Genomic DNA, 15478 nt, shown 5'->3' on the forward strand with positions numbered 1-15478 from the left:
ATACTCAAATTGCTTATGAAATGACCCCCTTAATTGGAACTCCTAAGTGTATTTTTAAGTTGGAAAAGTGCACCTTAGTGCTTCCTGTCTGCACAACTGCAACTAATTAAGATTTCAATATAAGCTGTAATGGCTCAAACTAATGAGTATCTTAATATATTCTGAACATCACAACTTGGCTGTCTAGCAAAAATGCTACTGTTTTTTTTGTTATTAATTTATTACAGGCAATAGTGTAAGTCTCCACAAAGGTAACTGAACATCTTCAACAAGTTCCATTTGCGACTATAAACAAAATTACAAATACAAATAGCATTTTTAAAGAACTGTAGAAAGCTTTTGAGAGAGAGAGAGAGAGAGAGAGAGAGAGAGTAGTGGGGGGGGGGGGGGGAGGGGGGGGGGGAGAGGCTTCATCTTAGGGCCTTTTGTGGCTTATGGTTCCATAGGCCTATGTTGTCCTAGGCCTAGGTTAGTACCCGAGAAACCCTACTGAGTGTTGTAGTCACTATTTGGCATGCATAAAAGGCTGTGTGATATCCTAGGACAGTGGTTTCCAAACTTGTCCTGGGGGACCACCAGCCATTAGGGTTTTCAGGATCTCTCTAATGAATATGCACAAGCCAGATTTGCATGCCATTATATGCAAATCTCTCATGCATCCTGAAAACCCAACTGGCTGATGGTCCTCCACATCAGGTTTAAGAACCCACTGTCCTAGGCCACCTGCTGTACTGTTACATGCTAGGGTATAATTAGTGCCATCCATAGCCTGTGGTTATGGTGTCACAAAGCCTTGGCATCGACAAAGGTTGTCTGACATTGGCTTTGTTGTGAGCCAAGAGATCTGCAAAATATCTGATCACTTTAATATCAGGCATGAAATGAGGCCACTGATATTCGTACCACAAAGGAGGCAGTACAGAGAGGCTGAAGGATTTTATCTAGACTAGGGTGATGGAGACACCAGTCCTGGAGCTGGATACTTGCAGGTGGTCACCTTCAAGCAGGCTCAGGTTAGTTAAAAGGCCATGACCAACTGCAGTGCTAGGAAGTTTGGGCCACAAGAAACAGAGATACAATTACCAGATTGCAAATCCTGTAGGCCTTCTGCAGATGAGTAATAAGCGGAAAGAAATGATTCTAACTCTGAAAAGGAGAAATTGGATCTTACCTGCTAATTTGCTTTCCTTTAGTCCCTACGGACTGGCCCAGAAAATGACTGATGGGTTCTGCATGCCTTCCAGCAGGTAGAGACTGACTCTTGTGAGAGCCAATAAGAGCCCTGGCTGGCCTGAGATAGATTCAGTATTATCTCTACAAAGCAGAATAGAAAACCCAGAAAAAGCAATGTCTGTGCATCCGGTGAGCTTGAACAACCACTTACAGGACTCCTAGAGACACCCATAAACACTGGTCAACCTTGAATAATGTGTCTTTTGAGGCATTTTAAAAAAATTGGTTATGAAAACAGTATATAAACAACAAATGCTTGAAGCAGCTCTACGCAGAACCAAAAGAATCTGAAACAAACCAAAAAGCAATACAACTGGATACCAAAGCAGCAGGAGGGATCTGGGCTGGTCCAGAGGGACTAAAGGAAAGCAAATTAGCAGCTAAGATCTCCTTCCTTAGCGTCCCCTCAGACCGGCCCAGAAAATGACTGATGGGAAGTAACAGGTCAAGTGCATTCAAAGAAGTGACCTTAATAACCCAGCTGTAAGTTCAGTTGCGCTGAACACCACCTCCTGACAACTCTGGACATCAATACTGTAATGTTTAGAAAAGGAATGCAAAGAAGACCTCGTCGCTGCTTTACAGATTTCCAAAGGAGGCACCAAGAAGCGTTCAGCCCATGATGCTGCCTGTGCCCTGGTAGAATGTGCTTTTACTCCTTGAGGAACTGATTTTCCTGAAAGAATATAAGCAGAAGCAATCATCAACTTAAGCCACCTAGAAATGGTGGGTTTAGACGCCACCATAACTTTGCGAGCGCCTCCAAGAAGCAGAAAGACGATCTGTTTGTCAGAACTCTTCTATAACCCGCACATATTGATTGAGAACTCACCTGACATCCAGTTTATGTAACAGCCACTGTTATTCTGAACCGGATGAAGAACCAAGCACTGGCAAAATAATAGCTTGGTTTAAATGGAATCGCGACAAGACCTTAGGAAGGAAAGAAGGAATGATACGTAAAATGACCCTCTTTTGGAGAACTCTAGGAAAGAAGATCTGCAGGAAAATGCTTGTAATTCTGAAACCTGTCTAGCAGAGGCTGTGGCTACAAAACACCATCTTAAGCATCAAATCCTTATGGGAACAAGCCAACAAAGGCTCAAATGGAGGCTTAGTAAGAACCGAAAGAACCAAATTGAGATCCCAAGCCGGAAACACGGGCCTAGAAGGAGGGCAGATCAAACCCACTCCCCCTGCAGGAAACGAACCACATCTGGATGACTAGCTAAGGATTTCCCTTTGATGCGACTGCGAAAACAAGACAAAGTTGCCACCTGCACTCTAAGAGAAACAAGTGCTAAAGCCTTTGTCCAACCCAACCTGCAGAAAATCCAAGATCTGGGCTACTAGAGCTTGAAATGAAGAAATGTTTCATTCCGATCTGCACACCAAGACTTAAACACACACCAAGTTCGAATATAATTCACATAAGTGGAATGTTGCCTTGACCAAAGCATGATGACAATCACATTCGGTGATTAACTCCTCTTCGTCAACCATGCCCCTTTCAAGAGCCAAGCCGTAAGACAAAACCGAGCAGGGTCTGGATGAACTATTGGTCCCTGATACAGGAGCCCGGGAGACTGTGGCAGTTTCAGCGGAGTGTCCATGAGGAGGTGCATGAGATCGGCATATGAAGGCCTGTGCGGCCAGTCCCGAGCTACCAAGACTACCAGTCCCCTGTGCACCTCGATCCTCTGAATGAGACATCCTAAAAATAGCCACTGAGGAAAAACGTAAAAAAGACCTGGTGGCCAAGGTTGAAGAAGAGCATCTATGCCCTCCACCGTGAGATCCTTTCCGCGACTGAAGAACCGCGGCACTTTGGCATTGAAATTTGTCGCCATAAGATCTATGACCAGAGTTCCCCTACGATTACAAACTGCTTGAAACGCTGACGCACTGAGTACCCATTCTCCCGGGTCCAGAGGGTGGTGACTTAAACATTCGTCGTTCCCGCCACTTGAGATGCCGACAGCCCCAAGAGATGAAGTTCTGCCTAAGTCATGAGCAGAGCTGATTCCTGTGTCAACTGACGACTCCTGGTCCCTCCTTGATGATTGACATAAGCTACCACTGTTGCATTGTCAGAGAGGATGCGCACTGGCTTGCTTTCTAAAAGATGTCAAAATGCTTCTAAGGCCAACTGAATTGCTCTGGTTTCCAATAGATTGATCAAGTAGTGTGTTTCCTCCCATCTCCAAAGGCCTTGCGCAAGATACCCCTGACAGTAAGCTCCCCAGTCCCTGAGACTGGCACTGGTTGCCACCTGAATCCACCAAAGGAGGATCCTGTGTTCCAGCACTCTGAGAGGTAATTTGACATACAGAGAATCTGTCTGCGGAGACCTACAGGACAACAGGAACCTCTGTAGAGGTCTCATGTGTGCTCTGGCCCAAGGAACCACCTCTATAGTTGCCACCATGGATCCCAGCACCTGAAGATTGCATGGCACCGATTTCAGCAAGAGACTCTGTACCTGATCTTGAAGCTTGGTTAGCCTGTTCTGTGAAAGAAGCACTCATCCTTGTAGACTACAAGATAGGTGAGAGTCTGAGATGGTACCAAGCAACTCTTGAGAGAGTTTACCACTCACCCAAGGGACTGAAGAAACTGGACCATTCGAGCTATGACCTACACTCTCTTGATATGACTTCACCCTGATCAACCAATCGTCCAAGTATGGATATGCTAGAATGCCCTCTTTTTTGAGGGCCGCTGCCACCATGACCTTCATGAAGGTATGAGGAGCCATAGCGAGCCCAAAAGGCAGAGCTCAATATTGATAATGCTTGCCCAAAATCGCAAAGCGAAGGAAATACTAGTGGTGCAGATGAATGGGAAAGTGTAGACAGGCTTCAGTTAAGTCTAGCACCATTAGAAACTCCCCTCACTGAGCGAAGAGTCTCCATATGAAAACTGGAGACTTTGAGCACCCAGTTCACTGCTTTGAGATCCAAATTGGACAGAAGGAGCCTTCCCTTCTGCGGGATGACAAAATAAATGGAATAGAGACCTGTTCTGATCTCTGAGGCTGGAACTGGGCAGATGGCCTGCAATGTGAGAAGCCTCTCCAGGGTATCCCTGACTACCCCACTTTTAAATGAGAGCAACAAAGAGACTCCAGAAAGGCATCTGGCAGATGCCATACAAACTCTAAGACGTACCCCGTTGCGAATAACCTCTAGCACCCAGAGGTAATCTGGGCCCACCTCCGATAAAACTGAGCTAAGCAGGGATTAGAGGCTGGGCCCAGACATCCTCATTGAGAAGGACACACAGGGGACTGAAAGGAAGATCCTGCATCTCTGCCTCCACATAGAGTCCATCAAAAGGATTGGGACATCTTAAAGAACCTAGACTTCTGAGCGGGAGCCATTCTGCCAGCTTTAAACAGACAAAATTCCCCACCATGGCTTCGACCGGATAGGAGCCCATGACCTGCTGACAGCGGACAATCCTCAGGAAGTCGAGGAACTTTAGTACCTCCAAAACTCTTAATCAACTTGTCCAACTCCTCAGCAAACAAGAAAGATCCACAAAAGGAAAACTTACTAAGCTTAGACTTAGAGGCCGCATCCGCAGACCATCCTCAAAGCCACATGGAACGATGAGTGGCCATAGTTAAGGCCACAGACTTTGAAGAAGCTCTCAGCAAATCACACAGGATATACGCCAGGAAAGCAGATCCCATCTCAATCTTCAGCATCTCTGTGTCTATTAAGGAGAAATCATCTGACATCCTATCCAAAACCTTTTCAGACCAGCAAAAACAAGTCCTGGCTACCAAGAAACAACAGATGGCTGCCTGTACTGCCAGAGCACAGACATCAAAACTATTCTTTAAAAGAGACTCTATACGCCGATCTTGCACATCTTTCAGCACCGTGCCCCCATCCACAGGCACTGTATTTCTCTTGGTAACTGCAGAGACAACCGCATCAACCACTGGTGGCTTGAGGAGAGATTTCTCCTGATCCGATACTGGGTAGAGGCGAACCATGGATCTTGAAAGGCGAAATGGAGCATCTGGAACTTCCCACTGTGCCTAAATATCTCTGATGTCCTGATCCATAGGAAAGGTTTTGACAGGCTTTCTAATGCCCTTAACCAGAAGAAGATCAACTTTGCGCTCCTACATGGCCACCTCTTCAAAATTTAAAGTAGAAGAAACCAAAGATATGAACTCCTACAAATCTTCTTTATGAAAATCCTCACCAAGGAGGGGTCCTCTCTGGGGAGGAGCACATCTGCTACTGGATCTGAAGGCCCAGCATCCTCAGAGCATTCTAGCACATCCACACCAGCAACATTCTCCAGGAAGGGCATTTCAGGATCTGTGTCCGAAGCATTGTCTTCCTCCAGATCCCAGGAGACCCTAGGCTGTTTGAGGGATGACCTAAGCTTCCCTGATACTTCAGAAGGAAGTACTGAAGAGGGAGCTGATTTGTGTAACAGAAAAGCTCATAGTAACATAGTAACATAGTAGATGACGGCAGAAAAAGACCTGCACGGTCCATCCAGTCTGCCCAACAGATAAACTCATATGTGCTACTTTTTGTGTATACCCTACCTTGATTTGTACCTGTCCTCTTCAGGGCACAGACCGTATAAGTCTGCCCAGCACTATCCCCGCCTCCCAACCACCAGTCCCGCCTCCCACCACCGGCTCTGGCACCCAATCTTGGCTAAGCTCCTGAGGATCCATTCCTTCTGAACAGGATTCACTTATGTTTATCCCACGCATGTTTGAATTCCGTTACCATTTTCTTTTCCACCACCTCCCGTGAGAGGGCATTCTAAGCATCTACTACTCTCTCCGTGAAAAAATACTTCCTGACATTTTTCTTGAGTCTGCCCCCCTTCAATCTCATTTCATGTCCTCTCGTTCTACCGCCTTCGCATCTCCAGAAAAGGTTCATTTGCAGATTAATACCTTTCAAATATTTGAACGTCTGCATCATATCACCCCTGTTTCTCCTTTCCTGTTTCATATCACGTCTGTATTATATCACCCCTGTTTCTCAATACATCAGCAGCACAAATTTAGGAGGGAATGCCCCTCAGGAACTCCCCCCTGTGCAGCTATGGGCAGTGAAGAAGCTTCCGACAACTGCAACATAGCAGAAGCAGGCTGCACCAACAAAACAGGCTGATGCTATGAAATGGCAGAGCTTCCCGCAAAAACCAGAGCTTGTGACAGACGAGTACTCTCTTCAATCTGAGAAACCATGGAGGCCGAATCAGCTGTTAACTCAGAAGAAAAGGGAACTGAAGACAGCTGCTAATCCCCCAAGTGTACACCAGGAAAGGCTGTACCCAAGATTAGTCTAGCACGAAGCAGAGCTGCTCGTTCGCGCTTAGTTTGTTTTCTCAAATCAAGAAAGTAACATGGCTGTCTCTCCCAGAGCTCAGAACACCCTTCCCATGAAGGGTTTGAGGTAAGTGCAATGCGGCTCTAGTAAAAAACCTGCTGCCAGCACTAGTAACCAAAATGGGAGGAGATCGTGGGGAAGGGGAAGGACCTGGCTTTTAGAGAACCCCGAAGGCCTCAGCCTCTGTTGCCAACAGTCTTGTTCTTTTTTTTCCTTTTTGTTTTTAATGCTGGTACACAGAAGTAGAAACATTACAGATTTAACCCCCCCCCCCCTTTTTTTTTAAACTCAAAGGGAAAGATTAGACAGAAAGAGAAAGGAAACAAAAAAGATAAGAGACTAAAGCGCTCTCCACCTGCTGGAGACTGAGAATACTGAATCTTGGGCCAACCAAGGCTCTTATTGATTCTCACGAGATTCTACAGTCTCCACCTGCTGGAAGGCATGCACAACCCATCAGTCATTTTCTGGACCGGTCCGGAGGGATGCTAAGGAACAGCTTATTATACAACTAAGAACAATTTCTGAAGAAGAGCTAACAGTAATGTATGCTATGCAAGGGAAGAGTAGCTTCTCTGCAGTCCAGCATAAAACATTTTCAGTTTTCAAGAGGTTTTGCACAAGATGTTAAATGTACAATCCAACTGACATGAGAAAAACGTGTTCCTTTTTCTGTCACACAACTGCTTAGAGAAGTCAACATATGTGCAGAAAGAGAAGGGAAGAGGAGTGGAAGATTGACTGGAGAGTCAGAAAGAGAGAAACATACTTGTACAAAAGACATTATGAGGAAAACAGATGGTCAGATATAAGTGTGACTAACGGGGTAGTATGGACAGAAAGGGAAAATCAAGGGGTAAGTCAGAGAAAGAGGAGAAATGGAGAGATCACATAATTCAGAAAGGAAGAGAAGGAGAGAGAGAGAGGGGGGGGATGGACATAAAAAGGGGGAGAAGTTCTAGAAAGATGGGGAAAAGTAAGCAGAAAGTGAGATTCAGTGGGGAGATTTAGGCAGAAAGAGGGCGATTAAGGGAGGAGGTCAGGGAAAGAGGGGGATAGGAGCCAGGTTTTGTCAACAGGGGGAACAGACATTTTATAAAATAGGCACCGGTTCAAGACTGAAGGGTCAATCTCATTTCATCAACTCCATTTGGGGGAGCGACTGCTCCCCTTGCACACCCCCTCCCCCCAGCTACTCCTCTGGACAGGAGCAAAAGGGGGGTCTCAAGAGATCAAAAAGAGAGTGAGAGATGGATAAAGGAGGCAGTGTGGAAAGTCAGAAAGACAGGACTGTGTGTGCTTGAAAGAAGGCATACACACGGCATAAAAGTGTATGAGTATCAACTTCTTCAGTGTTTGTTTAATATGTTTGTGTGACAAAAACACAGAAATATGCAGATAGACATGCTGGTAGTTATTCAGTCCCCTTCTTACCTTCTTCTGCAGATAATAGTCTAAACCTTCTTCTGTAAAATCCTTCATTTTCAAATGTGCGCCTTATAAACTATGAATTCCAGTCCTGAAGTTCAGAGTCCATCAGAATTTCTGTCAGATGTCTGGAAGAATAAAGCTGAACAGGGTTTGAATTATTTACCATTTCTGAAACACACTTTTCATTAGCAGTTAAGCTTTAAAAAGTGAACAGAGTCTGGCATCAAGACTCAGTGGCAGGTCACTACCACCACTTCGAAAATCCAGGTTCCATTTCTGAGTTGAGCCTTTGCACTGAGGCAGCGTCCAATCTCTAGGAGGGCATTCATCCCAGTCATTTTGCACATGTACTGGGTTCTGGGGGGGCAATCTTGGTCAAAGGATTGTCACTGGCATGCTGAGCTACACAGGGAGGTAGAAGAGAACCCTGTGTTGTGGCATAATTTAGCCATTTAATTCACAGCACCAATAAGGGCCAGTTCTGGCCGAGCTGGAAACCCGACAAACCAACAAAAGAAACCCAGCAAAAATGATTCTTTATTACAGTGTTTCCTAAGTCGGTCCTGGAGTAACCCCTTACCAGTCAGGGTTTCAGGATATCCACAATGAATATTCATGAATTAGATTTGCATATAATGGCTGCAAATCAATCTCATGCATATTCATTGTGGATATCCTGAAAACCTGACTGGCAAGGGGGGTAACTCCAGGACCAACATAGGAAATACTGATTTATTGTTTGCTCTGTCAGTTTTAAGAAAGAAAGAAAGATTCTCCTGGTTCCAAATATTCATCTGAATAAAATATAAAAATTGCTGGCTTTTCTAGGAGCAGAGAATTGTGATTTAAGTATTTAGAAGGCATTGGTCGCTATTTTAAGCGTATTCTATTCAAAAATGTAGGCACCCACTTTTCTTGACAGAAAACTTGTGCAAGTGACACAGAATTCATGTATATCAGGGTGACCATTTACACCTATAGCTGGTGTACATGCCCATAGTATTCTATAATTTACATGCATCCCTGTGTGCTCTTTCCACCTACCCCCCTCTCCCCCCCAAAAAAAATTTCCCTACACGCACGCCCATTGGCAAAGTCCAGGGCATCAATCATGGTGTGTACTTTTTCGCTAGTTGGTATGGTATTCCATAAGAGGTCATTTATGCATGTAAGTACCCACTTATGCAAGTAAATGTGACTTTTTCCTGCATACAACTAGGTAACGCCTAATTATGCCAATGCTGCTTATTCAGCAGAATTGTAAAAAGTTTTATTTCATGGCTATAAATTTTTACACCTCCTCACCATAAACATTTCTAATACAAAACCTGCTCTTAACCTGAACTCTTGCTACCTGGCTCTTGTCTCCACTGGCTCTCTGCATTGCTACCTCACTTGATTCCTATTGGCTGTCAATTAGTGTTTGTCAGCTGTCTGTGCTGTAGCATCACCTAGGCTGTCTCTGCTGCTGTCTCATCTTTTCCCTCTTAATTCTTGTTGCCATTGTCTCACCTGGTTTCTCTGGACTGTTCGTGTTGCTGTCCTACCTGATCCCTCTTTGGTTCTCTGTGTTCCTGTCTCAGCTGGTCCCCCTTCAGCTCTCTGGTCTTATTGACATTAAACAGTACGTCATCTACTACCAGCTCATATCAACTGTATGCTCTCTTTACTGTCAACACACTCAGTTGGGTCAGCTTTATATATTAAGTGACAACAATTGACTGTGCAATTACTGCTCTGGGTTTACGAACAATCCCTAGAGAGAATTCTCCAACATTTCACCAGGGCCCTTTCTATCTGAATCCAGGACAATATCTTCCTCTGCCTTAATAAAGTCATTTTCTGTGAAGTTTGGCGCTTGTCTCTCCTCTGTAAATGCTGAAGAAAATCAATTGTGCTTATTACTAGAATGGCAACCCATTTCTCTAATGCTACTAGATATTCACAGCATTGTAGGATAACACAGAACCTATTGATCAGTGATCTCATCTGGTGACTTCCAACACTCCAGCATGACCACCAAAAACACAGCCAGTACCAGTAGTGTAGGTGGTGGGACAGGACCTAGTACAGAGCTGCAATGTTCCCAACTGCTTGCATTGCCCTCTCCTCATAAAAAAGAACCAAAACAAACTAAAATCCAATTCATCCCCCCCCCCCCCCCCCCAAAAAAAAAAAGCAGGATTACAGTTTGATGCATATGAAATGCTGTTAAAAACCAGGACAGGAGCAGCTTGAAGATAAGTTTTGGTACTCTTGATGGGGAGGATATCAAGATGCAGATAAACAGGAGGTAAAATATATTATATAGCACCCCCAGAAAAAGATACATCAAAACCAAAGACTTCTTGATCTGAAGGAAGGTACTGCCTTTCTTGCAGAAATGATACCTCAACACATTTTATAGTTTGTAGTAAAGATGGTTTTGTTTTTGATGTGACTTTCTCCCATGTGCCAGCCAGGTTTGTGAATTGCTATAAAACTGGGAGATTTAAGAAGTAACCAGTAGATGACAGACAGGCTTCATTAGAACTTTCTCATTATTACATTAGAAACAGAGCCAAGGATTAGAAGGGCAGCACCATGGAACAGATTAGGGAAGGGGCTAGTGGTGGGGAGTGAGAAGCCAGGAGCTACATGAGCTAATTTTGATACTGACCCCAATTTCATGTGGCAGCTGGTGCACAGCTGGCAGCAGATCAATACTCAGGTCATATCCACAAGCCATTTCTCTTTGCTTTCCACATAATGATAAAACTAAGACCAAAGGGCTGAAGTTAATTTCAGAAATATTTGCCTTGGATATTTCTGCCAACTAGACCAGCTTGTGTCATACATGGATCAGAGGCTCCTTGATGCAGGTCGAGTTTCAGTATCCCATGCACTCTTAACGTCTTTTCTCGCACACAGCCATCATGATTGTTCAAGTATTTCAGGCAAGTTAACACAGACACAGGACATAGGAATGACTGAGATGGTGGCATGGCAGGATGCATGCAAGAGAGCTCTGAGGGGTTGATGCAGAAAGCTTCTTGCGTGATTACCGCAGGTTTAACAGCCTTACCATGGCAAGCAGAAAGGTTTTCACTGTAGGTGTTAACTCATGCAGAAACCCTGACCATACACACCATTGAAATGAACACAGATGCAGTGAATGCAAAATTTCAAAACCACCAAAACAAACTTTAGACAAACGCCTACTATAGGAAAAATTATACCAGGATCTGGGGCAGCATAGAAGGATAGGGTTAGAAGAGTGGGTGGCTACCAGCACCCCCTCCCCCCCCCCCCCCCCCCCCCCAGCTTGACCACCCTGCCCCAGATACCCAGCATCATCCCCCCCCCCCCTATGTAGTAGTGATCCCCCTCCCTCCCCCCATCCAGAGTTAAAAACATTCTCTGGTAGTCTAATGACTCCCCCCTTTCCCTGTGTAAAAGAAATAAATCCCTCATGTCTAATGGCATCCTCCCACCCTCCAAACCATCATGGGAGGCAGGAGTGATGCCCACATGCTCTTGCCTCTGGCACCGCCATCTTGAAAAATGGTGGCACCCTGCCCTGCACCCTGGAGAGGCACCACGCAGGGCCTGTCTGCTTAGTAGGATCAAGGAAAAGAAAAGTTTGGCGGATGTTCCTACACTGCCTTCCAGCTCAAGGACAGTGTAGAAGTGTAGGAAACATTCAGGCAACCATGATAATATTTTCCAAAAAGATGGTTCCTGGCCTAGTCAGAGTTTGATTCATAGGCCTCGGTACACAAAAGGTGATAACACTGGGGACACCCCTACAGTTCATCAGAGCCAACTCAAAGACACACTGGATTCCAGAGTGCATCTGCATTTCACCTTTGGGTGTGAAGTTAGTAACAAGACAGATTTAAACCTATTCAAGTATGAGATAAGGCTTGTGAGCCTCCTTAGTTGGTGCCTGCATCAACTATAGACATCATTGTTCTCCAGGCCTGCATTTCATCTGCTGGACAGGAAGAATGTTTGATATGATTGGGCCAAAACATTCACATAAGGACAGTGGACACAAGTCTGGTACTGGACTTGGTGGTGAAGAACAAAAAAAAAAAAAAAAAAAAACACAAGAGTTTTGTTGTGGCACCAGTGTGGACACAGCTGATAGCTCTGGAGAGAGAGCGAGACACACATTACAGAGAAGTTTAAGCTGAGAATTACGGCTTCTAACCTTGTGCGAGACCCCAGCTACCAGTGCTGTTGAGAGCTGTAACTTATTTCTACACTAACCAGATGCTTACTGGTTGGCTTACTGTCGACACAGCTTGAGCCAAAGGGTAGAATCCTGTCTTTCATCCAGAGACCCTGCTGTGGAGCACATGGCTTGGGATGGTGAGAAATCAGGGTTCTCTTCTGTAGTTTGGGGACAGTTAGTTACAATTTCTAGTCTGCCAAAGGCTGTGTTGGCTTTCATGGGCATGGTTTATTAGCCAAGTCTACCATGCTTTTAAGCATTCTCTTCTCAGGTATAATTCTTAGTACTGTAACAGAATATATATATCTATATCTATATATATGCAGATATCTATTTTTGTGTAATTCTTATTCAGATCTTTGGTGCAATCCTAGCAGTATTTATTTTGTGCGTTTCTTGGCCATTTTGCTAATTATTACTATTCTATAATATATATCTACTATAATAAAACTCACCCTCAACGTTCTGAAGACAACGTTCTGAAGTCACTCAGTCACTCCCTGAAGGGTTCATCAGTTCATGGTGGTGAAGCCACAACACTGACCATGTCTCTCTGCCCCGCCCTCGCATGACGGATCGCATGACGGACCAATCAGAAAAAACACCCTCAACGTTCTGAAACACAAAGGACTATTACAACACCGTTCCCAGGCAACGCAAGATGGACCAATCAGAGGAAACTACGTGACAATAAGGGAGGAGCATTCCCCAGCAGAATGGCTCATTATCTGTGCAGCATGGAGGGGGGGGAGGGGGAGAAATTTTTAAATGCCTAATGCCGGTACTGAAGAGTGCCAGAGGGCCTATAGCACAGACTATATTTGGGATCGCTTGACGTGGTCAGAGGAGCCAGAAAACAACGTGCCCCTCACCATCTGGGACATGGGCGAACAGGACAAGCTGCGGCCCAGCTGGAAGGATTACCCGCGACCCAGCCAGCAGCAAACAGCGACCAACAAAGGGGGAGGAGTAGGGAAACACGTGGAGCGTTTTTCCCTACTTCTTCCCTGCCTAGGAATCACTGGAGACTGGCTGCCAAACTAACGAAACAACCGCACACCGACGCACCACCTCCATCATTCGAAAGGCATCCACTCTTTCTTCAACAGAAATGCAAACTAATAATACAAAACAAACAAAGAATACATGGTTTCTCACGCGGCTAAAGGTAACTCCCCACCCCCTTATTCTTCCCCTTTTGCCGAAGCGGCCAAGGACGTGCCCAACCATCCCCAGCCTCAGGCAAGCTGTCTCCCACCTCCCACCTCGGGGATTCCCCGAGCACCCGGAAAAAGACAGCGCTGATTCCCGCAGTGCATAAATGTTCCAGCATCCCCCTGCAGCCGGCCTGAAATGGACCGAACATACCGGATCACCCCCCCGACGGCCCGAGACCGTGCTCTTCTCCCTTCTGCCAACTTAAAACAACCATCCCCGTCCTCAGGCAAGCCGTCACCCACCTCCAGGATGCCCAGAACCCCAGCCCAATGGAAAAAGATGGCGCTGCTTCCAACAGCACATTTCTCTTCCAGCGTTCCCCTACAGCAGCCCTGAAACAGCCAAAAAATACTGACAGACCAAGAACGTGCTCTTCTACCTTCCGCCCATCTAAAACTGCTGCCTCAGCACAACACAAAAAAAAAACCTGGAAAAAAAATCCACCACTCAGCAAAGGCTGACCCCCCTACAACCACATTTACATTTCACCAACAGAAAGACCCCCCTCCACAAACCTTGACAGACAAAACCACACACACACAATACAACAGAAACACACTCTCAAAGCCACACACCAATCCATCCCACTTTGCCAGCACAGCACATCCCCCAACCCCCCACCCAAAAAACAAAACAAAAGAAAAAGATACACATCAACAACCTGAACACACACCCCACACTCACACACACAAAATAACTCTGACACATACACACAAAAAAAAAAGCCACATGCTAGCGCCCGTTTCATTGGTTTCGGAAACGGGCCTTTCTTACTAGTATATATACAGTGGGGGAAATAAGTATTTGATCCCTTGCTGATTTTGTAAGTTTGCCCACTGACAAAGACATGAGCAGCCCATAATTGAAGGGTAGGTTATTGGTAACAGTGAGAGATAGCACATCACAAATTAAATCCGGAAAATCACATTGTGGAAAGTATATGAATTTATTTGCATTCTGCAGAGGGAAATAAGTATTTGATCCCCCACCAACCAGTAAGAGATCTGGCCCCTACAGACCAGGTAGATGCTCCAAATCAACTTGTTACCTGCATGACAGACAGCTGTCGGCAATGGTCACCTGTATGAAAGACACCTGTCCACAGACTCAGTGAATCAGTCAGACTCTAACCTCTACAAAATGGCCAAGAGCAAGGAGCTGTCTAAGGATGTCAGGGACAAGATCATACACCTGCACAAGGCTGGAATGGGCTACAAAACCATCAGTAAGACGCTGGGCGAGAAGGAGACAACTGTTGGTGCCATAGTAAGAAAATGGAAGAAGTACAAAATGACTGTCAATCGACAAAGATCTGGGGCTCCACGCAAAATCTCACCTCGTGGGGTATCCTTGATCATGAGGAAGGTTAGAAATCAGCCTACAACTACAAGGGGGGAACTTGTCAATGATCTCAAGGCAGCTGGGACCACTGTCACCACGAAAACCATTGGTAACACATTACGACATAACGGATTGCAATCCTGCAGTGCCCGCAAGGTCCCCCTGCTCCGGAAGGCACATGTGACGGCCCGTCTGAAGTTTGCCAGTGAACACCTGGATGATGCCGAGAGTGATTGGGAGAAGGTGCTGTGGTCAGATGAGACAAAATTGAGCTCTTTGGCATGAACTCAACTCGCCGTGTTTGGAGGAAGAGAAATGCTGCCTATGACCCAAAGAACACCATCCCCACTGTCAAGCATGGAGGTGGAAATGTTATGTTTTGGGGGTGTTTCTCTGCTAAGGGCACAGGACTACTTCACCGCATCAATGGGAGAATGGATGGGGCCATGTACCGTACAATTCTGAGTGACAACCTCCTTCCCTCCGCCAGGGCCTTAAAAATGGGTCGTGGCTGGGTCTTCCAGCACGACAATGACCCAAAACATACAGCCAAGGCAACAAAGGAGTGGCTCAGGAAGAAGCACATTAGGGTCATGGAGTGGCCTAGCCAGTCACCAGACCTTAATCCCATTGAAAACTTATGGAGGGAGCTGAAGCT

General features: G+C 45.6%; 1 protein-coding gene across 1 annotated transcript in view; it reads right to left on the minus strand.

The window, feature by feature from the left end:
- The window catches only part of MAB21L3 (mab-21 like 3), a 40290-nt gene extending 30690 nt beyond the window's left edge, over nucleotides 1-9600 (minus strand). Inside the window, exons 1-2 of the mRNA XM_030204949.1 lie at nucleotides 9555-9600; nucleotides 8046-8181 (exon numbers count right to left, since the gene is read on the minus strand). Coding sequence (XP_030060809.1) covers nucleotides 8046-8093 — 48 coding nt within the window. The 5' untranslated portion in view covers nucleotides 8094-8181; nucleotides 9555-9600. The remainder of the gene's footprint in view (nucleotides 1-8045; nucleotides 8182-9554) is intronic.
- Nucleotides 9601-15478: the final 5878 nt, after the last annotated feature.

Source organism: Microcaecilia unicolor, chromosome 5, assembly GCF_901765095.1.
Source record: "Microcaecilia unicolor chromosome 5, aMicUni1.1, whole genome shotgun sequence".
Classification (NCBI taxonomy): domain Eukaryota; kingdom Metazoa; phylum Chordata; class Amphibia; order Gymnophiona; family Siphonopidae; genus Microcaecilia; species Microcaecilia unicolor.